General features: G+C 38.4%; 1 protein-coding gene across 37 annotated transcripts in view; it reads right to left on the bottom strand.

The window, feature by feature from the left end:
- SOX6 (SRY-box transcription factor 6) overlaps positions 1 to 26,044 on the bottom strand; it is a 711,458-nt gene that overhangs the window by 34,361 nt on the left and 651,053 nt on the right. For all 37 annotated transcript variants that reach the window (XM_055548488.1, XM_055548501.1, XM_055548492.1 and 34 more), the window contains one exon: positions 10,259 to 10,367. In XM_055548488.1, the coding sequence (XP_055404463.1) occupies positions 10,259 to 10,367 (109 nt within the window). The remainder of the gene's footprint in view (positions 1 to 10,258; positions 10,368 to 26,044) is intronic.

Raw genomic sequence — 26,044 nt, 5'->3', positions numbered from 1 at the left:
AGAAACTCTCACATCTCCCCAGCTCCCACTTGTGGGACCTGTAGCCAAACTATGCTGCTCAGTTCAAGCCAGGAAAAAAAAAGGAAAAGGGAGAACAACAATCCACTATCTTGTGAATTTACAGCTTTTTATAACGGACTCGCTGGAGTAACAAAGGATTAAGACTACTGCCTATGTAATAAGTAAAGGGCAGGGGAGCTTCAGGGACAGTGGACAATCGTTTTCCCTTTCTCCTCTATTAGCTGATCTGTGATTCTGCAGCATGGAGTAGCTGCTGTTACCCTTTTTCATCTTGTCCTCATGCAGGCTCAACCTGCTGAGTGAAACATGAGCTTATATTGAAGAAGTATGAAGTGATTTCTCTACCATGAAAGTAAATATACATATACCAGTAAGTTGTAATTTTTACTTTTAGTAAAAATTTTAAATAGTTGAATATATTGCTTATGAAATTCTTCTTTCCAGGGCTGAGACTTGGGATATTAAGTTTTAGATCAGAATTACTTTTTACAGCCTATTCTTAAATGTAACAATCTACAGTACAGCACAAATATTGATGAGTTCTTACACAATCTCTTCCCTCTGGTACCATGACCTAATTTGGGACATCATGTCTAAGGGTAAGTATCCACTGAACAAAAACAACTGAAAAAAAATCACTCTCCTCTAGTAAGAGGAAAAAGCATAAGACTAATTTGTAAAGAACTGTACAGTCACAGCAGACAAAGTGAAATCATATGTAAATGAGTATTATACCCAGGAGGAAAATAGGTATTTTTAATATGACTTGAATAAAAACACTCCTAATACCTACTCAGCTCTCTCATGATGTAATAGGAAAAGATAACCATTGAATATTCCCTCTGAAATGACGAGAACAGAGGAATAAAGATAAAGAGACTAACAGATCACCAAATCAACCTAACTTCTGCTTTTCCATTATTTTCAACCTCTATACATAATCGAAGTCAATCTTGAACAACTAAAGGTTAATGCCTGTTTAGTTGGTGGCAAAGCCCAAATTCCTCAGCCTTAGCTCTATGGAACTCAAGGCCATAGTTCTATGGAACCCAACTATTTTTATAACATATTCAATTCAACAAATATTCCCTGGGTACAAACATGTGGAAAGTTCTGTACTGGGCTTGGTGAAGAACACAGAGATGAGAATTGACTCTTCCTTTCTGAAACTTCCTTATGCATGTCCGTGCGCTTTACCATTGAGTCTGTTTGGATTATTCATTCCCTCAACTGAAAATTCTTCTCTTTCTCTTTGCTTTTCCAAACCTAGGCTTATCCCCAGCTCTATTTCTATCAGGTCTTCCAGAATAACTGCTATCAACAAAGCACTGTAGCTTCCTCTTCTAAATAGCACTCTTTTCTGTTTCTCTAATGATATATTTAAACACATAGCACTTTAGGTTGTTCTTTTTTTCTGTGTATGCTGATATAATCACCCTAGCTACATTACTAGCTCTTGAAGAATACAGTATAGTCCATCTTTTTAAAAACCCTTCTCTCCATGTCCTTAACAGTGCTGTGCATATAAGAGATAATCAGTAAGTTATAATTTGAACATGTGAGTAAAATGAAAGACTGGGGGACTCTCAGTAGGGATAGATCCTGTTTGGAAAGACTGAGCTAGTGGAGCTGGTGGCTTAGTCTACAGAGTTGTGTTGTGTCCAGCTCTTTACAACCCCATGTACTGTAGCCTGCCTGGCTCCTCTATCCATGGAATTTTCCAGGCAAGAACACTGGAGTAAGTTGCCATTTCCTATTCCAGGGGATCTTTCTGATCCAGGAATCGAACCCATGTCTCTTGCATCTCCTGCATTGGCAGGCAGATTCTTTACCACTGTGCCACCTGAGAAGTCTACAGAGTATCACTTCTGAAGATTATGAAATGAGAGATCATATGTGTAAACAAACAGTGATAGGCAAGCAGAGTAAAATGAGACAATAAATCTATAAGAAGGAAATAGTCAAAGATAAGAATTTCTTAAAGAAAAAAAGATAGGAAGTCAATAACAGAAAACCAGAGAACTGGGTGGTTATTGGATTTGGAGGATAAGCAAAATAATCAGAATTTGAAAAGAAGGAAAGGATCAATCAAAAAAAAAAGAAAAAGTTTGGTCTCAAATTCAATCCTGACCTTAAACAGAGATAACTTAAAGAGCACACTAATTGCCCCTGAGGCTCTTTAAATTCCATCAGCCTAAAGTGAAGTCATTCAGTTGATTCTCTTTGTGATGTCATGGACTACCGTCTGTCAGGCTCCTCCATCCAATGGGATTTGCCAGGCAAGAATACTGGAGTGGGTTGCCATATTCTTCTCCAGGGGATCTTCCTATCCCAGGGATCAAACCCTGGTCTCCCGCATTGCAGGCAGACTCTTTACCGTGTGAAATAACATGGGAGGCCAAGGAAGCCTGAGGTCCACCGGGCTAAGGTTGGGCTGAATTCTGTAGCCAGGAGACGGGAAATTAAGCAGCTCTTGCTGGCAAGAGAAGAGGATTCTGGAACAGGGAACACTTCAACAGTCAGTCACTACACAGTCCAGACATGGCAGACAGACCTCTATCAGCCAGCGTTTATTCTAATATGCTGGTTTATGTGAAGCAGATGCACATACTGCTGAGGAAGCATAGACTCACTTTCCCAATCCCATTGGGAACATATGCTGCTGCTCTTGTCCTGGGTCTCATTTTCATGGTAGATAGCACTAAATCTTTTGCCACCCAGTTGCTATAGCAAGATAGGGGGGCAGGGGTACCTCTGTGTGATTCAGTAATGGCATAGACAAGCATTTCTTCCCCAGAACAGAGGATATTCAGTTAGAAAACTAGATAATTGTGTGTGTGTGTGTGTGTGTGTGTGTGTGTGTGTGTGTGTGTGTGTGTGAATGACGCCTCTTTAAAGAAGGCAGCCTAAAGAAAAATAATCAGCTCTTCGAGCTAAGATCCTTACTAAGGGGATGCTGCGTCTTTGATTGGGCTTTCCAGCTTAAGCAACTCTGAGAAGTAGGTTGAGTTCTCTTTATGGAGTATTAGGGGATGGAGTTATACAAGAATCTTGACATTTCCCTCTCTTGTCCCATCAGGACGATCCATCACTTCGAGAGTTCAATGGAAATTGTTTTCTACCAACATTAAAAGTTATTTGGGAGCTTTTAAGACATAGCAAATATATTTCTTTAAGAGAAGTTTATTTGCTTGTTTAAGAGAGCTGCACTTTATATATAGTGCTGATATAAACTGGTGCACAGGATCCTCTAAAACCGTTTATATCCACAGTAAAATACATTTTTGTGATACTCATACCACAGACTTAGTCCAAAGCAGAGGGCTTTTTGAACTCTGCTTATCTCCCAGCCTTTGTGGCTGTTAGTCTTCACCATGTCCTAGGTCTCCCTGGCCACACATCCTGGCCTCAGACCTCAGCCTGCTGGCTCCATATAGACTTCTTTGCCTATTTATTTCCCTAAGATGCCTGGAAACCTCTGGAAGGCCAGACCAGGGAGTCCATAGCAAGGTTCTGGCTAGCACTCCCTTCTCATTTACCTGGATTTTTAAAAAATTTTAATATGTATAGTTCCCCATGTTTTATTCCTGGTATACAGTCTAGTACTTAGATACCTTCTTGGACAAAGACATCTCATCTCTGGTATATTTCAATGATAATTTCACTTATATTAAAGATGACGTGGTCCTTATTTTACACTTGTTACATTCTGGCTGACTTAAGGTGAATGATTTCAATTGTATGGTAGTAGGAAAAAGCGTTAAAGAATTGTAGACTAAAAATTACCTAGACAAACTTCTTCAACTACAGATAAGAAAATTCGTGACTTACTTAGAATGGAACAAATGGAAGTTGAGTTTCCTAACCCTTTAGGAAGTATCTGAAGGAGTGTCTTGTAGAGAAATTGTAGGCCTCATCTTGTTGGAATCCAAAAGTAAGACTAGAACCAATGAATAGAAGTTGTAAAAAAGCAAAGACAAATAACAAAGAATTAATAATTAGAACTAGAGTGAGTTTCTCAAGAAGTAGTCTGTTTTCTGTCATTAGACTATTAGAGACATTTGAACAGAAGTAAGATGACTACTTGTCAGGGATATAGAAAGGGATTTCTTGGATGGAATTGTCACTCTGATTACATGTCTCTCCTTTATTCCAGTTCTGAGAATCTAAGTGTTGTTATGTGAACAACATAACAAGCCCACCACTCTATCTGGTGGGCTTGAACTAATAATGACCCTTACATTCCAAAGTATAAGCAGATGTAGCCTTTAAATCCGTCCCTAGATTATATTCTGGTTTGCCTCTGCTGCCTTGGATGAGCCCTGTATCATCAAGTCAATCTTCCTTCTCTGCCAGGAGTAAAGATCCGGGGACGAGGAAGGAAATGAGAAAAGCTTCAGAGATTTCCCAAAGTATGGATCAAAGGGTAAGCAGGATTTTTAAGAGAAGACATTCACATTAAGTGGTACATTTTTTAAGGAAAAAGGAAAAGTTCCAGTCTCTGTTATTTGTCTATAAACAGAGAGCTTAGGTTGACAAAAATAAAGCTATCGAGGTTTAAAACTTAGAAGCAATCAGAAGTTCACACAAAAAAATGAAGCTTTCAGAGGGTTAAGGCCATTTTGGCTTGGATCCAACTCACAAATTCAGTACAAATCTATAAAATCTTTCTAAGCAAATCTGAGAGCAACTGTTTTCTAAAAGGGGCTATTCTTGGTGCACGTATCCATTTCCATTCAAATCAATGCAAGTTTTTAATACATGGAGGACAGCACATCATTACAGTTCCAATCCAGGGCCCAAAAGCCTGCCTAATGATAATCACTCTCAGAGTTCATCCCTTTTAGAGCTCATATTCTACTATGCTCCACATCAAAATGAGGTGTGGCCTCCCTCTGCGACTGGGACACGGTAATTAAATTCAAGAATTAAAAGAAGTGTTAGAAGAATGTTTTCTTATCTAAGCTATTTAAAAAAAAAAACAGAAAAAATAAAAGTGTATGAGAGAGAAGAAACAGAATGCAAAGAATACATTAAAAAAAAAAAAAAAGAGGTAAGCTACCACTATTTTTGCTGGGGGAAGAGAAGGAAAAGAGAAAGGGAGCGTCCACCTGTGAAAGTAACTGGGAAATACTACCAGAGAGATCTCATTAATAGAAAAGATCAAGGGACTCAAAAATTCAATTCAGGAAGTGGAGCAAATACACTCCCAAAGGTATTGGTCTCCTCTTTTATTTCTCTGAAAAAAAAAGAAATAAAAACTAAATGAAAGCTATTGTGGACAGATCACCTTTCGTATAAGAATCACGTTCTGTTTCATGAAGGCCCTAATAGCAATCTTGCATTTGGAGGGGACCCTAGAAATTAATGGAGGACTTCCCAGGTGGCGCTAGTGGTAGAGAACCGCCCTGCCAATGCAGGAGACATAAGAGACGTGGGTTCGATCCCTGGGTTGGGAAGATCCCTTGGAGGAGGGCATGGCAATTACTCCAGTATTCTTGCCTCTGAGATTCCCATGGACAGAGGTACCTGGCAGGCTACAGTCCACAGAGTTGCAAAAAGTAGGACACAACTGAAGCGACACCTACGCAACACCGCTAGAGATAACAGAATCCAACATACCTCCTTTAAAAGACAAAGTTAAGCCCAGAGGCATTAGTCACTTATTTGCCTCTATTTAGCAAAGGACTTTAGTCCAAATTTCCCAATAACCAGACCAGAGCCCTTTCTACTATACTTTGCAACGGTGAAATTAGTAGGGTTGGGATAAGAACTGCATTCTTGCCTAAGGAGAACAAGGAGTGGGGAAATGCCAAATGAAAAGTCCATAAAAAATTAAACATCTGTTTGTCATTCTTAATACATGGTGACAGACTCAATTAATTGAGTCCTTTCTTCCTTACATGCCCTACATAGGAGCTAACAATTTTGTGAGTTCAATACAAACAAAGCCATCAAATGCTCCAAAGTATAACAAGACCTTAAACACGTTTCCTAAGCCCCCAGCACTATGAGTTTGTAGTTTTATAAATATCATGGTGAACAAGAAATGCTGTCTTGTCATATTCAAGCCAAATAACAGCTGGACTTTAAAAATAAAATTTTGAAGACATTTGCCTTTTATATTTTTAATTTCTGTTTTCTTGGCTTACGGTTTTGTCATTTGATTTTGATGAGTGGTTAATACACATGCACAGCTGCCTCTTTTGGTGACCTTTCCCTGCTACTTCTATGCTCAAAACTATGAAGCAGATCTACAAATTGCTTACTAAGTGATATTGGCATTTTCACAACTGGCAGACATTGTCCTGTGAAGCCAGGCTTACTTTAGTCACTTCAGATGCCACACAGGAGAACGGGGTGAAAGCAGAGGAAGGGATTTTAGTTACTTGGTCGTGTCTGACTCTGCAATCCCATGGACTGTAGCCCGCTGGGCTCCTCTGCTCTGTCCACTGGGATTCTCCAGGCAAGAATACTGGAGTGGGTAGCCACTTCCTTCTCCAGGGGATCTTCCCAACCCAGGGATCGAACCTGGGTGTCCTGCATTGCAGGCAGATTCTTTACCATCTGAGCCACCAGCGAAGCCCCAGAGGAAGGGGAGAGCCCCTTAAAACTGCCATTATGCATTATTCACAATAGCCAAGACATAGAAAACAACCTTAGTATACATGAGCAGATGAAGGATAAAGAGATTGTTTTATACATTTATATTTTTGAATGTGAAAAATATTATTCATCCATAAAAAAAGAAAACCCTGCCACTAGCAACAAGATGGATGACCTTGAAGGCACATGCTAAATGATGTCAGACAAGAAAGACAAATGCTATATAATCTCACACATACATGGAATCAAAAGAGGCTAAACTCATAAAAACAGAGAATAGAATGGTGATTTCCAGGGACTGGGAGGAAGGGGATATGGAAAGATATTGTTCAAAGAGTATAAACTTCCAGTTATAAGATGAATAAGCTCTGGGGATCTGATATATGGCAGGGTGACTATAGTTAAAACTACTGCCTATACACTTGAAAATTGCTAAGAGAGTAGGTTTTTAATTTTCTCATCAAGTAAAGATAATTTGTGAGGTATAGAGGTGCTAACTAACCTTATTGTGATAATCATTTCCCAATATATATGTGTTTTCAAATCATCACAGTTTATACCTTAAATTTGCACCAAGGTTATATGTCAATTCTATCTCAATAAAGCTGGAAAAATATCTCAATTGTTCAAAGCCAGATCATGTGTGAACAAAGAAGGGATGGCATCCTGAGCCATAGCTTAAAACTCACTTGGCAGTGGAGCTTACTTAAGTAGCTTCCACTCTGAACCTCTGTGGGGAACAAAGAAGTCTTGATCTTCTTAATACTTTTCTCAGTGATAATTATATCTGCCTTATTATCTATGCATTTCCCTTTTAATCTTCCATCTTCCTTCACTATACTTTAAGTTCTAAGAGGTCAGGAACATACTTGTTTTGCTTCCTTTGGTTTATCCAGTGTGTAGTTCGGGGACTGGCACACAGAACAGGCACTCAAGAAATGTTTGTTTGTTTTTAGACTAAGACTGAATGAAAGAGTGAATACATTTTTTAATATTCTTTCACTTCAGTTCCTTCTTACTAGCAAAGTGGAGAAAGTATTATGTGTACCTGTTATCTACTCTGACTTTAATATGAACTGAAACTCCAGCAGGCTTTGCAATCAGCTTGCGCTTGAACAGATGCCAGGAAATATCCTGAAGTCAGCAGAAGGCTGCTACCCATCCCAGCAGTCCTCACAAAGGCGCTCCACTTCTGTCGATATTAGAGCAGGTAACTTGACTCCATTCATGAACTCACAGTCCCCCAAAAGCACACGAGGTCTCAATGGCAACTCTGGGCAAGCTTCTGAAGGGAGGTTTTCACACGCTCCTTAAGCTCCTGGGCCACTACAGGCCTTCTACTATTACACTCATCAGGCATTGCTGTTATGTGTGACAGAGTAACACGAGAGCGGGCGCATGGCATGACTTGCTATATTTAGGGGAGAGGAAATGGGCCATACTGAGAAAGGTCACAAGGAGTTTGTTCAGAAAAATGAAGGCACCACTTATGCATCTGTATATACAAGGGGTGCAGGAGAGCACAGTACTTAACGGCTTGGGTTCTGGAGTCAGTTTGCCTAGGATCAACTCTCACCTCTGCCCTTACTACCTATATGACCTGTGGCAAGTTACTTAACTATTCTCAGCCTCAATTTTCTCATCTGTAAAATGGGAAAAAATACCTTCTTTACATAGTTGTATATGATTTACATGAGAAAATATGGGTTAAAAGCTTAGCACGTTCTCTGGAATATAAATGCTTAATAAATGTTTGTTTAAAAAAAGCATAGTAATTAGGAAATTAGCTTGAATCCAAACAATCTGTGTTTGAATTGAATGGAAGTTCCAAAGAAGCTTCTACATAATATGTTTCTCTACAGTTAAGCCTTTTATTTTTTCTTTTCATAATGGCTAATAACTCTGACTATGACTTTTAACTTACCAAGCATATGATATCATCAATTAGATTATTAACATTACTGAGAGGCAAATGACTTTATACCCATTGTACAGTTAAGAAGGGACACCAGGTATGCTGCAGTCCGTGGCGTCATAAAGAGTCGGACACAACCGAGCAACTGAACAACACAGTTAAGACACTAAGTGAAGAAAGATGAATGACATTAAGAAAACTCAGAACAAGGATAAGGTGGCAGAATGCTCTAACTCCTAGTCTACCAAAAAAAAAAAAAAAAAAAAGAACAGACTGAATACTCCAAAGTGATGAAAAGTATTATTTCATTGTGTCTGGTCAAAAATGAGGTACTCGACAGCATCATCTTCCAACAAAATTGAGATGGGCCACACTTGAATAACTGACTCCCTAAACTACCGAACCTTAGTCCTCACCGGCCGGTGGAGGGGGGACCCTGTATCTCTAAGTGCCTATAAAAATGTCAGTGTCACTCTGCTCTCAGTACACATTTTTCATGAAAGACAGTGAGCGATTTCTGCTTTTGAGTCCTCTTTATTCCTCCTCTTCTGCTCCCACTCCTCCTCCTCTTCCTTTCTCTTTCCTTCCTTCCCTGTTCTCACACATGCACAAACCAATCAGAGTTTAACACCCTGTCTCCAGGACTTCCATTAAATATTAGTCTCTCCTATTGGTATGAAGAACCTACCTCCTGAAAACTCTCTGGAGTGCTTCCTAACGTCTGATACTACCCATCCCTTAGTGCTCATGCCAGGGACTTCTGAACTGCCTAGGATGGCTCCAACCATCACTAAAAGCCATGCCTAGTTCAGATGCTGCTATGAAAAGTCTTTATACATTTTCAAGGGATTAGGGTCCTGGAAGAAATCATACCAGTAAAAGGGATAACAGTAAGATTCTTCTCCTCAAGCTAAAGGACTTTAGCTGGGACCCGAGATGGGTGAAGTATTGTGTTACTCTGAAGAGAACAAATTAATCTTCTCTGACTGGTGGGAGGGATTCTGCCAAAGGCACAGCTAAAGGGAAAACCAGTCCCTACTCTGTGATGACACAGTAAATAACAAGGCAACATTACTACTGAAGTGCTGACCTAACTCATAAATTGTACCCAGCCTCTGGGGAGCAATTTCTGCTGATTCGCTGCTTGTGCATTTAAAACAAACAAACAAACAAAAAGGAAAGAGGAGTGGATAGGCATTGATACTGCTGGGGGTAAACGCAGTGAGAGTCAAGCTGGTCTTTACCATCCAGATTTTCAAAAGACTTTGTAAAGGTTAGTATCCAGACACAGGCTGGGCCTTGCCCAAGCGATTATTAATTTTACACCAGATCTGCTTCATACTATCATTTAGTTTCCAGAAGGGTTTGATTGCACCTGGGAATCACTTGTATGGGGGTTAAAAAAAAAAATCCTTCTTTGTAAGTTTGTCCCTAAAAAAAAATAAATAAATAAGGAAGTCTTGAGGTGGTTGAAACAGAATTTTGTTGTTCAATGGAATGCAGAAAGTTCTTTTTGCTCTGTGTTCAGTAACAGGATCTACATGAATTTCAAATTCCTCAACTGTAACACACAATGAAGACTAACATTTCTTCTGTTTTGCCAAGAAAATTGATCTGGTTACTTCCAAGAAAGACCATAAAGATCCTATATCTAACTTGGGCGCACCTCTAGAGACACACAGAGCAGCAGAAAAGAGCTACAGAAAAGCCACTCACCCTCTGCATCTTCTGGCCGGGTAAGATCGATGACACCTGGGCCCAGCTTTCCATCTTCACTTGACTTTCCTGTTAACTGGGGCCCCAAATTTTCAAAGCGTGTTCTTTCCTAGAGGAAAGAATAACCAGAGACTTATTCTAGCTTCCAAAGCAGCCACTTTTTCCTTCCAGTTTCTATCTTGCTTAATGGATGAAACTTGAATTTACAAACATCATTTCTGACCAACTGGAACTCAGAAAATCTTTCAGGAAGATTCCACTAAAGCCTGTTTGTGGCACCAACAGAGCTGACAGCACCTGAACCATAGTAGCTCTAAGGAAAGGACATCTGTGGCAGGAAACCTGCCAGGGCTGTACTGCACTTCTTCGCTCGGTTGGATTTGTTCCAGTAATCTAAAAGGAATGCAACTGAAAGGTGTGAGCCAAAAGCACAAAATTTGAAAGAGCAGTTTCCATTAGAATATACTGTTATCCAATGGGGAGGGGAAATTTCCCATTTAGAGATCAGAGTTTGCATTGGTACTCCTGGAAAAATACAAATCAGAATTTTAGGCAAGAAGATTTCAAAAACAAATATTTCAAAGCAGGCAGACTAGATGACGGCACTGATACAGTATTTTGTTTAGGAGTTTGAACTGTAACTTCCTGGTAAGTGAGAAGCAGGACATCACTCCCGGCCAGCCCTTAAATCAGGAAAGTTAGACACTTCTGCCATTACACTAGGAAAACCCAAAGGTGCTTTACTTGTTAACCTGTCCTTTTAGGAGCAGTAGTCTGAAGCATCACAATGAACTCGCCTTCTGTCACTCTCTGGATCAGTAGCAGAGAGCTCATTGACCAGCATTAACATGGTGTTCTTGTCTGCAGAAAAACAGCACGTGTCTCCTTCTCTCCTCCTTGTTTCTCTCCAGACTCAAACTTGGCTTTGTGTTGTGCTTATGAATGAATGAAACCTTGTTGTTCATTACTATGAAACAATATTAAATGTCATGTCAGCTTGAATTTACAGACATGAAATAGCAGCTTCCAGCTCCGGGAATGGTTTCTGCATGTTATACTTAATGCATTATGCAGCAGTAGAGTGCTGATTGCTGTTCAGTCTATTGTTCAATGACCTAGTTCTGTACTGAGCATGTTCGGCATTAGATGGAAACACTCTGAGTGTTCTCTTCTGTAAGATGTTTAGAAACTTGGAAATATTCTTAAAGAGCAAACATACAATTACTTGATAGAGGCTGTGTCTCATTTGTACAGCCTCACTACATTTGTGCTCTCTAATATGATTATTTTTGAATATCATTATATTTCTATAATTAATTCCCATCAGTCAAATTGTGCAGGAAGTCTTCCAGTTCCCCTTCATCATGTAATGTTGAAATCTGTGTTGGAAGAAAATACAGTATAAACCTTGCTTTAATCTAGCACCATTTCTATGAAAGATGGCAACAAAATTATAATCATGAATTTCCCCAACTGGGTAATACTAATTAGTTAACAAAAGTGGTATGTGGGGAAACCTCTGAAACATGACACTTATTTTAAAAAACAGTGAAAATAAAAAGCCAATTAAGTATGGTTCCCCGATATCTTCTTATGTGACAACACTGGCTGCACAAGAACAAATTATCCAGATGCAGAGGCCACAGCTAAAAGCAACCACAAGCCATACGGGAGTTGCGCACATTGTTGCGGGGAGGACAGCTGCTTTTAATCAGCCAACGTGGATTACTGAGTAGCACTTTTGGTTGTCATGATGTGAAGCAAAAGAAAGTGAAGATGAGGAGTACCAGGGACAGCAAAATATTCAACCTTTGTTTTATCACATTGTTTCGCATTTCAAATATTTGCATGTGAATGCTTTCCCTACGTTAAATGCAAAGGGAGTTTTGATGTGACACCTGCAATCTTCTTGGAAGAACAACCTTTAGCGTATTTTCATGGGGGGAAAAGCAACTTTCTCTGAAAATCAACAGACCATGCTATCTATCAATATGCATATTTCAAGTACCTTCCTAGTCATTCATTCTCTTTGATTTTACCAGAAAATATTCTCAGTAAAAAAAAAAATAAAATCATAAAGTTCCTGAAAGAATATCAATATTTTGACAAGGAAGGAGAAGAGGGAAAATTACATGCCATGGTTTGTAAAATCCTAAGACAACAAAGCTTACATGATGATAATATCTTTTCTTTTATAAAAAATGAAGTGCTCTCACAATTCAGTAGTATCAGCTTGTTTTTAATCATAACAAAAAACATTCAGAACATTCAACAACACATTCTCAGTGTCTTTGAAGTCATACATTTCTCTGACTTCATTGAAAAAATAATCTACAGCAGAGATAGTTTCCTTATAAAATATCAATATTTTGACAGAATAGAAGTCAACGAAGAATATCCCATGAAACACTTGTTAAATAGGCAGAAAATAAATCAATGATAAAAACTGTTTTGGGCAGTGGGCTGCATTTTATATTTGGTAATATTAAGCATTTGTGTTTGAGATTAAAGAAGGACCCTGCAAAGCCATGCCCTTTCATATAAATTTCTACCTAGTCTCCCAGAAGATTTCCTTCTTTTCTTCAAAGAATAGCTCAGAATATTTATTTGCCAGCCACATAACCATGAGATAAGAGGGTCTGATGTCTACAAGTTAGCTCAGGGCAGCTGAGCTGAGCAAAGATTTTACCAGTGAGGTTGAACACGAGCCTAGTAAATACAGGATGTGGACATGGGCACAGAGAGAAGTTTAAAGATTCTTTAGTTCCAAGGGGCCCTCAACTTCTGGCCATTAAGAGCCAATGGGTATGTCCCCATACGGAAATGCAGACGATGGGTGGCAAGCTCTTAACTCTAAGTTTTCCATGCACTTGAACAAGTTTTCACGAGGTATATAGTTCCCAAGTAGATATTTTGGAGATATACACAAAACACCTCAATGCTAATTTTAATCTCAACCCCCCAGGCAGGAAAAATCCCCAGTCTTCAAGATGACAGTGAAACGTGCATTTTACATGCAGCGATATGATCAGACACTTACTTATGCATTGTCAGTCACAAACATGCAAGCAACATAAAAGTTATTGAAAAAAATTAAAGTCAGCTCTGCTGTGTTGTAGGACTGTTGGCTCTCTAAGTGCTTTGAAATTATGATGTATGAGGTAGACGTTGCATATTAAATAAAGATATTTAAATGATAAAGCCCCCTTTAGTGAGAGCTGATGAATGTTAAATGTTACAAGCCACAAGACGGTAGCATCCATCATCTTCACATATTATCAGAGTCAATGACGGGGCAGCCTCACTGATGACAGATAGACTGCTGCATTATTATCCCTTATTTCTAGAGTCACTGAACAAACCATTCAACTCCTCAGGCATTATTTTTAACTTTGCATTAAATTAGCAACTTTTCCCTTCATGCCACAGCAAGATTGATCAATTCTGTCTTTGCATCGGTGGAGAGAGAGAATGAATTTGGGGTAGCTAAAAAATAAGAGGTTTGTTTTCATCTAGGGAAAAAAAAATCAACTTCCTCTTACTGGCAACAAATGTAAAATTGTGATATGGGGAAAGAACAGCAATGAAACAGTAAGCACACAATAATGGCTTTTCTTTGCACTTAGATAAAAGCTGAATTTTTGATGTGCACAGTATATTTTAATAAAATTTTATATACTATGTTTTATACACTTATTGGCTATTCCATAATAATGTGTGTGCTAACAGTAAAATTGCTCTTAAATTTATGTGTGTTATTTATACATTCCCACGTAACAATGCTTTTTGTTGTAAAAAATATTCTGTTTATTAATGTAACTTTACAACCACTGCATCCAAGATCCGTGGTAAATTAATGACATTTTTATTATTTTATAGTGTCATTAAATTTTTACTGATCACTCCATCAAACAGAGGCAGTAAAGGCCATAATGTAAACTGGGACACTTAGATCAGGCAGCAGGAAGACATTCCATATAGTCTGAAGAAAACTGCTGGCAATAAATGATATTTATACCATCTTTAAGCATGTGAGAATACTTGGATAAGTTTGGCAAAACTGTTTCAGTAGTAGAGTGGATTGTATACTTAAATAACAGTTTGCTTGCCAGCGAGACAAGCCTTTTTCAAACCATATGCGAGATGACTGATTGCAGTCATCTCCTGAAAAACAACACACGAAAGGTAGCGATGTGCTGGGCACCCTCCCCCTGGATTTCCGAGACTGACCACCCTGTACCACACCTCAGATGATTTCAACATGGTCCTCCGTTCCACAAACCAAAGTGTAAAGCTGCACATGCTGAGAGAGGCTTTTTGTTTGTTGCCTTACAAATAATATTTCATTTGACAGGCAGACATGGCTGGACAATGATGTGATACATTTTATTCCAATGGTTGAAATGAGAGGCACTTTACCAAGCTGTATTCAGAGCTCTTTTACAAAGAATATCTGAATACGAGCTCATCCATAACAGGCACAGAACATGCACCTAAGAGGCCATTATTTAACATTGCAGTTAAAATGGGTAAAAAATAATATCATGTTACTTTCACATGTAAGTTACATTATAATTAGTATACTTTACACTAGCCCTCAGATGTTCTGTTCATAGAATATTTGCATATATATTTTATACAAATATTTTATAATAATGCATGCACATTATATATATTATACTTTTGTATTTAGAAGACTGCAAGCAGAAAATTTTATGCTCATGTACTCACAAATTTAGAACCACTGACCTCTTACATAAGGATTTTGGTATGAATATTTTTTAAGTAAATAAGAATTTTGCTGACGTATCTTAAAATAAATATTTAAATACTAAAGAATCTTTAAAACCATTCAAATCTGTGATAATAAAGACTTTAGCAGAGAAAATTAATACTACAGTGCTACTAGCCATCTTTCTGTGTACTCCTGAAGCAGTTTTCTAAGAGAAGTAACAAATACATGCATTATAAATAGAAATTCTCTAAGGCCTGATGCTGTGAAAGTGCAGTCAATATGCCAGTAAATTTGGAAAACTCAGCAGTGGCCACTGTTTTCATTCCAATCCCAAAGAAAGGCAATGCCAAAGAATGCTCAAGCTACTGCACAATTGCACTCGTCTCACACACTAGCAAAGTAATGCTCGAAATACTCCAAGCCAGGCTTCAACAGTATGTGAACTGTGAACTTCCAGATGTTCAAGCTGTATTTAGAAAAGGCAGAAGAAGAGATCAAATTGGCAAAATCCGTTAGATTATCAAAAAAGCAAGAGAGTTCCAGAAAAAATCTATTCTGTTTATTACTATTTACATCTATTACTGTTTATTACATCTATTACTGTTTATTGACTATGCCAAAGTCTTTGACTATGTGGATCACAATAAACTGTGGAAAATTCTTAAAGAGATGGGTATACCAGGCAACCGGACCTGCCTCCTGAGAAATCTGTATGCAGGTCAAGAAGCAACAGTTAGAACTGCACATGGAAAAACAGACTGGTTCCAAATAGGAAAAGGAGTACATAAAGGCTGTTTATTGTTCTGCTTATTTAACTTATATGAAGAGTACATCATGAGAAATGCTGAGTGGGATGAAGCACAAGCTGGAATCAAGATTGCTGGGAGAAATATCAATAACCTCAGATATGCAGATGACACCACCCTTATGGCAGAAAGTGAAGAAGAACTAAAGAGCCTCTTGAAGAAAGTGAAAGAGGAGAGTGAAAAAGTTGGCTTAAAACTCAACATTCAGAAAACTAAGATCATGGCATCCAGTCCCATTAGTTCATGGCAAATAGATGAAGAAATAATGAAAATAGTGAAAGACTTTATTTTGGGGGGCTCCAAAATCACTGCACATGGTGACTGCAGACATGAAATGAAAAGACACTTACTCCTTGGAAGAAAAGCTATGACCAACCTAGATAGCATATTAAAAAGCAGAGACATTACTTTGCTAACAAAGGTCCATCTAGTCAAAGCTATGGATTTTCCAGTAGTCATGTATGGATGTGAGAGTTGGGCCATAAAGAAAGCTAAGCACCGAAGAATTGATGCTTTTGAAGTGCAGTGTTGCAGAAGACTCTTGAGAGTCCCTTGGACTGCAAGGAGATCCAACCAGTCCATCCTAAAGGAAATCAATTGAATATTCATTGGAAGGACTGATGCTGAAGCTGAAACTCCAATACTTTGGCCACCTGATGCGAAGAGCTGACTCATTTGAAAAGACCCTGATGCTGGGAAAGACTGAAGGCAGGAAGAGAAGGGGACAACAGAGGATGAAATGGTTGGATGGCATCACTGACTCTATGGACATGAGTTTGAACAAGCTCCAGGAGTTGGTGATGGACAGGGAAACCTGGTGTGCTGCAGTCCATGGGGTTGCAAAGAGTCAGACACAACTAAGCGACTGAACTGAACTGAAGGCCACCACAATATTCTGAGACATTATCTATCCTTAAAGTTTCCACTATGTATAAGTTGCTGAGTACTAGCCCCGCTAAAAGGGTTTGCCCATTCATCCGAGCTCCAAGCTTTGGTGTCTTTCCGATCCTGAAAAACTCTTTTTCAAAAGTAAAGACTTCCCTGCAAGAGTTTTCCCCTCACATGACTCCCCTTCCCATCCTCTGTTTATATTAATACAAATTGGTCGGTACTATTTGTCTCACTGCTTTCCTTGCCTCTCTCTGCCTGGTTAATCTACCAGGCTTGCTGATTCTCCTGCAGAGCCTCTTGCATTGATCCCTCAGCCTGCAAAGCCCAAGTTCTTCATAAACTCTATAACCTCTCTGTCTATACTCTGACACACGAAAATCCCTAGCCTTCCCTATATAATTAGCCCCTAGTTACATGTTATATTAAAGAATTGAGCTTTGGATCATGTGCACCTCCAACTCTTCCCCAACAGCATCAAAAGATTTTTCAAGCCAGGGACTGTCTTGCAACTTTTCAATACATCTTACATAACATTTAGTGTTAGTGTCCGTAAACATTTGCAGGTTTTTGCAAGCCCACAGAATTGATTAATCCACATACATCAAAAAACACCTTGTACAAGTGTGTTCAAACAGAATCAGATCAGATCAGATCAGTCGCTCAGTCATGTCTGACTCCCTGTGATCCCATGAATCACAGCACGCCAGGCCTCCCTGTCCCTCACCAACTCCCGGAGTTCACTCAAACTCATGTCCATCAAGTTGGTGATGCCATCCAGCCATCTCATCCTCTGTCGTCCCCTTCTCCTCCTGCCCCCAATCCCTCCCAGCATCAGAGTCTTTTCCAATGAGTCAACTCTTCGCATGAGGTGGCCAAAGTATTGGAGTTTCAGCTTTAGCATCATTCCTTCCAAAGAAATCCCAGGGCTGATCTCCTTCAGAATAGACTGGTTGGATCTCCTTGCAGTTAAAGGGACTCTCAAGAGCCTTCTCCAACACCACAGTTCAAAAGCATCAATTCTTCGGCGCTCAGCCTTCTTCACAGTCCAACTCTCACATCCATACATGACCACAGGAAAAACCATAGCCTTGACTAGACAGACCTTTGTTGGCAAAGTAATGTCTCTGCTTTTGAATATGCTATCTAGGTTGGTCATAACTTTCCTTCCAAGGAGTAAGCGTCTTTTAATTTCATGGCTGCAATCACCAGCTGCAGTGATTTTGGAGCCCAGAAAAATAAAGTCTGACACTGTTTCCACTGTTTCCCCATCTATTTCCCATGAAGTGATGGGACCGGATGCCATGATCTTCGTTTTCTGAATGTTGAGCTTTAAGCCAACTTTTTCACTCTCCTCTTTCACTTTCATCAAGAGGCTTTTGAGTTCCTCTTCACTTTCTGCCATAAGGGTGGTGTCATCTGCATATCTGAGGTTATTGATATTTCTCCCGGCAATCTTGATTCCAGTTTGTGTCTCTTCCAGTCCAGGTTTCTCATGATGTACTCTGCATACAAGTTAAATAAACAGGGTGACAATATACAGCCTTGATGAACTCCTTTTCCTATGTGGAACCAGTCTGTTGTTCCATGTCCAGTTCTAACTGTTGCTTCCTGACCTGCATAAAAATTTCTCAAGAGGCAGGTCAGGTGGTCTGGTATTCCCATCTCTTTCAGAATTTTCCACAGTTTATTGTGATCCACACAGTCAAAGGCTTTGGCATAGTCAATAAAGCAGAAATAGATGTTTTTCTGGAACTCTCTTGCTTTTCCATGATCCAGCGGATGTTGGCAATTTGATCTCTGGTTCCTCTGCCTTTTCTAAAACCAGCTTGAACATCTGGAAGTTCACGGTTCACATATTGCTGAAGCCTGGCTTGGAGAATTTTGAGCATTACTTTACTAGCGTGTGAGATGAGTGCATTTGCGCGGTAGTTTGAGCATTCTTTGGCATTGCCTTTCTTTGGGATTGAAATGAAAACTGACCTTTTTCAGTCCTATGGCCACTGCTGAGTTTTCCAAATTTGCTGGCATATTGAGTGCAGCACTTTCACAGCATCATCTTTCAGGATTTGGAATAACTCAACTGGAATTCCATAAGAAGAACCAATTTTATAATAGTTCAAGTTTGTGTAAGAGATGTTTAGACTTAACCCTCCACATTGTATTAATGATGTCTCTTTGGGCAATAATCATCAAAACAAGGAATTACAGAAAAAGTCCATAAATATTTTGTAAAAGAGGGAAGTGAGCCATTTTAGAAGAACACACTAGAAGAATACAATTTAACTATACAACAATATGAAAAAGAGGTTTTTGAGTCTAACTTGGAATTTCTGCAGCTTAACACCCACATCTTTGCAAAATCTTTATGAAACACTGGCAAAAGAGGATACTATCCACCACAAATGTGTGGCTTAAAAAGCAGTATACATTTGAAAATAAAAAGGTGTTCTGTTTGTTTCTAAACAGGACAATGCTAAGTATAATGTTGAGAGAAAGTCTGTGCCTTACTCTGAAAGACTTGCTCTAATTCCCAGCTCTGGACATATCTTGCCATGATGTGATTCTCAAGACACACTACTTAAGCACACAGGTAATTTCCTTTTTATGGACTTGCAAAGCTATCACTTTATTAGTATTTATTTTACATCCTTATTAAAATGTAGTAATTTAAGGAAGGACTGAAAATGAAAGCTTTATTTTAGAAAGTAACCACATGTACTTTCAAAAGGCAATTCTTTTTTTGGAAAGAGTTATTTTGGAGGCAGTGGGATTTGCTTTCACAGGGTTATTTTGATGGTCCCAGAGTCAGTTATCACAATAAAAAAAGACTCTGGCTGTTAGAAATGAGGTAACGAACTTCATTGTTAAATACCATTTTGTCAGCTAAAACTATTAATTTCTTTACTTTTTAATATACTCTTAACACCAAGGCTGTGCTAGAAATCATGAATAATTTAAGTCCCAAGTTTTCCAACCATGTTTGCTTCTGTTGGATATGAATGGGGTGGAAGTAGGAAAGGGTGTCATTTATTGATCATGTACTAAGGGCAAGGCTCTTTGCAATGACTATTTCCTATTACGTTCCCACCAATACTACAAGGAAAAATATTATTATTGCTGTCAGTTTTGCAAGAGAAGAGGCTCAAAAGGAATTTTTTATATTTTAAGTCACTTAACCAAAATTTAGATAGGTATTTGGGCTGAGGTGAATTTAGAATAATAACTCTACAACTTAATTACTATGTGATATCTCTGAGCCAGTTTCCTCATTTGTAAAATGGAATAGAAAATGCACATGCTGCAGGGTTGTGATGATTAAATAAGAGATTATACATGTGAGTGCTTTGCAAATATAAAGCAGCTCATAAAATATCCACTTCTGTTAAATATAGTATTAGTGTTTGCTAAATGTTTCAAAGCTAAACACTAATGAAGATGGTGTCCTGATCTAAAGGCCGATATCCATGCTCCTGTGTCAACAACACAACCACAAAACCAAAGATGCTTTCATTTTTGTCTTGGTTGCTAAGCATCTGAGAATTAAATATAAATTTTAGCCTTAGAAACTATGTAGTACCTGGATCTTTTTTTCCTTTATTTATAAGCCTGCAAATACTCCCCATTATCCACATGCTATGTTTTTGCTGTGTTAGTCATTCAGTCATGTTTGACCCTTTGACCCCATGGATTGTATCCTCTGTCCATGGAATTCTCCAGGAAAGAATACTGGAGTGGGTAGCCATTCCCTTCTCCAGGGGAGATTCCCAACCCAGGGGTCAAACCCGTGTCTCCTGCATTGTAGGCAGATTCTTTACCATCTGAGCCACCAGGAAAGCCATCAATACAGGAGAAGAACCAAACTTCTCTGCATGGCTCATATTCCCTTACATGATCTGGCTGCTGCTCTCCTCACCAGATTTATGTCTTTCTCATTCTGGTTTACTGCCTCTGTTCCAAGAAGACAGAATTTCTTGGAGTTTCCTAAATTAGCTACAATATTTTTTGCCCTTGTATATTTGCATATACCATTCCCTCTTCTATTAACAGAATGCCCTTCCTTTATGGATGACATCATAGTTAGCCTACTCTAGGCCTAATTAAAGCATTTCTTCTGGACAAAATCCTTTATTGACTGTCTTCCACCAGCTCCCATATTTTGCTCCATCACCACACCATGTTTATTGAAAAATGCATTATAATTATTGGTTTATATGTCTGTTTACAAGTCTCCCCAACATACTTCTCAAGATGTTGTGTCCACGTCTTATTAACTAGAGCATCAGAGCTTCTCATGATGATACTAGGCACTTTGGCTGGTTGCTAAATCCTGATAATGCTAAATTATTTCTTTCTCATTTTTCATTTTTATTTTACTTTAAAATTAAACTATTTTCAGATCTTTTTTGAAAATTGTGAGACAGAGATGATTAAAAGGTACATAAATACAAAGGAAGATATGTAAATCAGTTGAGCAATCGAGTGATCTCCTGGTCAGGGTAGGCTTAGTGCTGAAATATAGGAAATCTGCCTAGCTATTACTATTCAAAAGGGCTCTGCAAAAATCTTCCCTAAAATCTCAGTAACAACCATTTCCAAACATTCTTCTTACAATCTTCCATTTCTGAGCAATCCATCATTAGCAATTCATTCTTAGAATTAATTCATATCGTCAATACTTTTATGAAAATACAATAGAATAAACCATTGAGCAAAATCATACTAATTTCAGTTTAAATCCTCTAGAGAAACAAGAAAACCTCTAGGGAAGATAATCCAGATGAAGCTACATAAAGAGAGACATAAAGAATTTGATCAAGGGGGTTCTTTAGGTATTGCAATCATAAAAGGAAATAATTTCACAAGAGTTTGGGAATGGCTAAGCTAAGCAAAGATGGCTGTTAAGGGCTGAACTGTGTTCTCTTAAAATTCATGTGTTGAAGCCTTAACCCCAAGTACCTCCAAATGTGACCCATGTTTAAAGACAGGGGCTTTAAAGAGGTAATTAAATTTAAATGAGGCCATTGTGGTGGACCTAATCCCATTTGATTAGTGTCCCTACGAAAGGTGTAGATTAGGACATAGAGAAAGACACCAGAGATGTGTGCTCACAGAGGAAAGGCCATGTGAGGACACGGTGAGAAGACGGACGTCTGCAAGCAAAGGAGAGAGATCTCAGGACAAAACAATTCTTCCAGAGTCTTGATCTTGGACTCCTAGACTCCAGAATTGTTAGGAAAAAATATCTGTGGTTTAAAAGCCACCCAATCTGTGGTATTTTGTTATGGAAGCCCCAGCAAACTAGCTATAATACAGTGGCAACTTCTGCCTCTTGTATCAAAGTAATAAGGCAACAAGTTTTAGACGTGTATCCTACTAGCCTCAGAAACAATTCTCTGGAAGTTTTTGCCATTAGGATCTAGGAGTGATTCTATCTTTTGACAGCTAGAGCTAGCTAGCCAGAATTCATCAAAAGTGAAAGTTTTCCCTTTAGGGGAGAAAAGACTTGTAAGGGCTGGCTAGGGCAAAAGTTTTCAAAACTCCAGAAACTAATACTTGAGGCAAGACACAGAATCAGTAACGACTGACAAAGTTCAGGTCGCCTGTCAGGAGACTCATACCTGCCACTGGACAGTAAGTTCCTTGGGGGAGGGAAAGTGGCCCTTGATTCTATCTCCAGCTAGGATTGTATCCAGTAAGCACAGAAGCATGCAGCACATGCCTTCTGAAATGGGCTAGTGTCTGCAGAACTTCTTGTGGATATGTTTTATGGAGCTTTCAAAAACATTCTCAAATGATGTATGACAAATTCCCCTCAGGATTTGAAGAGTACACCAAGCTAAGCAAGTTCTCTCTCCACACCCCTGGCAAGGACAGTATCCTGTATATCTCCTGTAACATACACTTAGATGCTTGTCACTGATCATCACATGATAAATGATAAAGTCGCATTAACTCTGAAGACATGAGATCGGTTTAGGCTTGGGAGCCACTGAGTTAAATTAGTTTCATCAGGATTATAGTGCCTATGCTTTCTGTCTCATTCATATGGTTCTAATATGGTTTTAACCAATTGCAAGGTTATTTATAAGTTTGCAACTCCCAAGTAGAATTATAAAGTGTTCAGATTTAAGCAAATCCAGTTGTGTGGTAGCCCAACTCCTACTCACATGTGGTTTCCAACTTTTTATTCCTATACAGAACATGATACATATTTGTTCCTGAATATTCTCTGATTAACTATTTGTTTCAATAACAAGTTCACAAAAAGTTCCATTGTAAAACCATACAAACTTCTATTAAAATAAAATACATGATTTAAAAACTGGAGAATTTTATCTCCACTTAAACCACCAGTGAGAATTTATTATACTAACATTTATCACATGAATAAAGAGTATCACAATAAAATGAATGACTAGCTAAGCAAATGTCTTTGTCCAAAAAATTATCTTGGGAATTTTATTTCTTCAAATCTAGGTCTTAATTTCAGATACCTACTCAATTTACAATGTGTACTTTTTAATATTGTTTGTGGAAACACAGGTGCAGTTTATTCAAGTTAAAGACATCAAAGCTATATAAACCAAGAAAGAATATTTTCTTCAAAAATATACCTTCTATTTCAATTTTAGCTCACAAACTGATAAATTTAAAAAATTTTCCCTCAGAAACATAAACACAAAAAATGGAAAAATATAAGGTATTACCACCATGCATTTGTTTTGATTTATGATATATAAATATATCACATCTCCTAAGAGGTTTTCCTATAATTTAAAGAAATATGTGTTCTACAAAAATAGCACATATCTTAAAAAGAAAAATAGGGGGTATGGAAAAGCTTTAGTGCTGGAAGGAAATGTAATGTAAAGACCTCTTCATTCAGAGAGCACAGAGCCCAAGAAGCAGAGAATGCTTACCCCAAATCCTGCAGCTGACAGGTAACAGATCCAGGACACACCTCTTAGCCTCACACCACTTAGCCTACAGACACCCAGTCTCCTGTTGCTTCCACTGAACTATTGTGCATTGCAAGTGCTCTTTACAAACTATACTGCTGCTGCCGCTGCTAAGTCGCTTCAGTTGTGTCCGACTCTGTGCGACCCCAGAGACAGCAGCCCACCAGGCTCCCCCGTCCCTGGGATTCTCCAGGCAAGAATACTGGAGTGGGTTGCCATTTCCTTCTCCAGTGCATGAAAGTGAAAAGTGAAAGTGAAGTCGCTCAGTCGTGTCCGACTCTTCCCGACCCCATGGACTGCAGCGCACCAGGCTCCTCCGTCCATGGGATTTTCCAGGCAAGAGTACTGGAGTCGGGTGCCATTGCCTTCTCTGACAAACTATACTAGCTACTGATTAATTTAACCTGTAAAACGAGGGAGCTGAACCAACTTATCTGTATGGTTTCTTCCAGCTCTGAAATCTTATAATTCTACGATACTCAACTCTTTTACTCCTGAGACCCACACTGGAATACACATTAGTAAAATCACTTTGCATGTCATAAAAAAATTTTGAGCAATTATTCATATTCTCAACAAAATCACTCAAAAGATAATCCATTTGTCAAACAAACCTACCAAACCATGGTCACACTTAGCCAGAAAGCATTTATTTGCTATTTCTGAAATCCTATCTCCACCAGGCAAAAGTGATAAAGGGAAGGGACCTCAAGGAAGGGAAAGGCAAAGGGGAAAGTAAAATCAAAGGAAAATGTTTCCTCTAAATTTGGCATGAATATGTCCCTAGTTTGCTATTCATCACGGTGGCACCAGCACAGAATGCATCCATTTTTGTCTGAATGCAAAGTAACATAAATATAAAGATTGCTGGTAAGAAGAGCGCCTCTTTTCAGAAAAAACTAACTCCTTAACATCAAGATTTTGTACATTCTATTAGTATCCCCTTTTATGAAACAAAAAATATTAATAAAAGTCCCCTGAAGTCACAAACACCTTTTCAAATAAAGAATAAAAATAACCCAAGACAGTCTGATTATTTGTGAAAGAAGCTGTCTTCAAGATTAAGCAAAATTAAAATTTAGAAACTATGGTTCATTTCTTGAAAATTAAAATAGTTTAAAATTGGAATTTTTAAAATGAGTTTAAAGAAGAAGAAAATATTTAGGATCTTATTCTAAATAGTACTCCAACATGGCAGCATTACAAAGGACAAAAGATAGTGCCCAACTGTGGCAATATGTGTTAATTGTATGGTTTTCCAAAGATGTGGGAGAACTGATATCAATTACAGTATAATTACCATTACTTCCAACAGAGTTAACATGTAGTTACTACAAAGTAACATACAATTAACTGGTGTCACATTGCACACCAGACTAAATAAGATACAAATTAAAAATTCCCAAATGTAGCCATAATAGTCTTCTATCTCTTAAAAAAAATAAAGTAACAACTTTTCTTTAATAATGTCACAACATTTTTCAGGAATTGGTGCAAATATTTCAAAGAGGATGAAACCAAGACATGTAAGTTAGAAAAAATCATTTTTAGCTATACAATGAAAAACTGCTTAGGGAGAGAGATGTAGTAGAAAAAAGTTAATAACCTAAAGCTGTTGTAAATGAAATTAGAATTTTCCTCATTTCTTTCAGTTCTTGAAAATTAGAGAGTTAAGTTTTAAAACCAAGTTCAAGAACTTTCGTAGTTTTTACTGATACCTAATATTTTCCAGTTATTTATCAACACCAGATAGGAGCCTGGTTTAGCTTAATGGTGCTAGAAAAAGACACAGAAATGAGTGAGGCTCGGTCTAAGAAGGGATTGTACACAGATTTCTAGTCATTTGCTATGTGAAGTGGCAAATCATGTCTCATATCATGTTTCTTATCAGGAGGTGAACTGAAGAGACAAAGAATGCTGCAGTTCAGTCTGAAGAAGTAGAATTCCTCCTTGGAATGTCTCAAGTCAGCAACAGTAACACAGGATGCCTCCACATGATGCATTTGAGAAGGGCATGAGTGAGAACACATACATGCCAAATGCTCATCTAGGTTTAATTAGAAGAGAACTGAAAATGGCAGGGTGCAATGCTATGTAGTTGATGAGAGGACAAAAGGAAAGTAGCTGTATTGAAAATACAGTGTATCTGCTATATCCGTTTCAAACATCTGGGCTTCCAATTATTTATTGAACCCATGTGTAAGAATTATTTGGGAATACTGCAAGTGGCTATAGGACAGGAACATGCAAACTGCTTTGTAAAATACTTGCAGGAATGAACTCTTGCTAAAGTCTTGAACAAATGGGTGAAAACTGCTATGAGATTGTTATCTTTTATTAAATGTGTGAAAACCATGAAGAGGTTAACATGCTAAGAATAAATGTTGTAAACAGC

Source organism: Bubalus kerabau, chromosome 15 (genome assembly GCF_029407905.1).
Source record: "Bubalus kerabau isolate K-KA32 ecotype Philippines breed swamp buffalo chromosome 15, PCC_UOA_SB_1v2, whole genome shotgun sequence".
NCBI classification, from domain to species: Eukaryota; Metazoa; Chordata; class Mammalia; order Artiodactyla; family Bovidae; genus Bubalus; species Bubalus kerabau.
The sequence above is the reverse complement of the archived record's forward strand: the minus strand, read 5'-3'. Positions and strand labels throughout refer to the sequence as shown.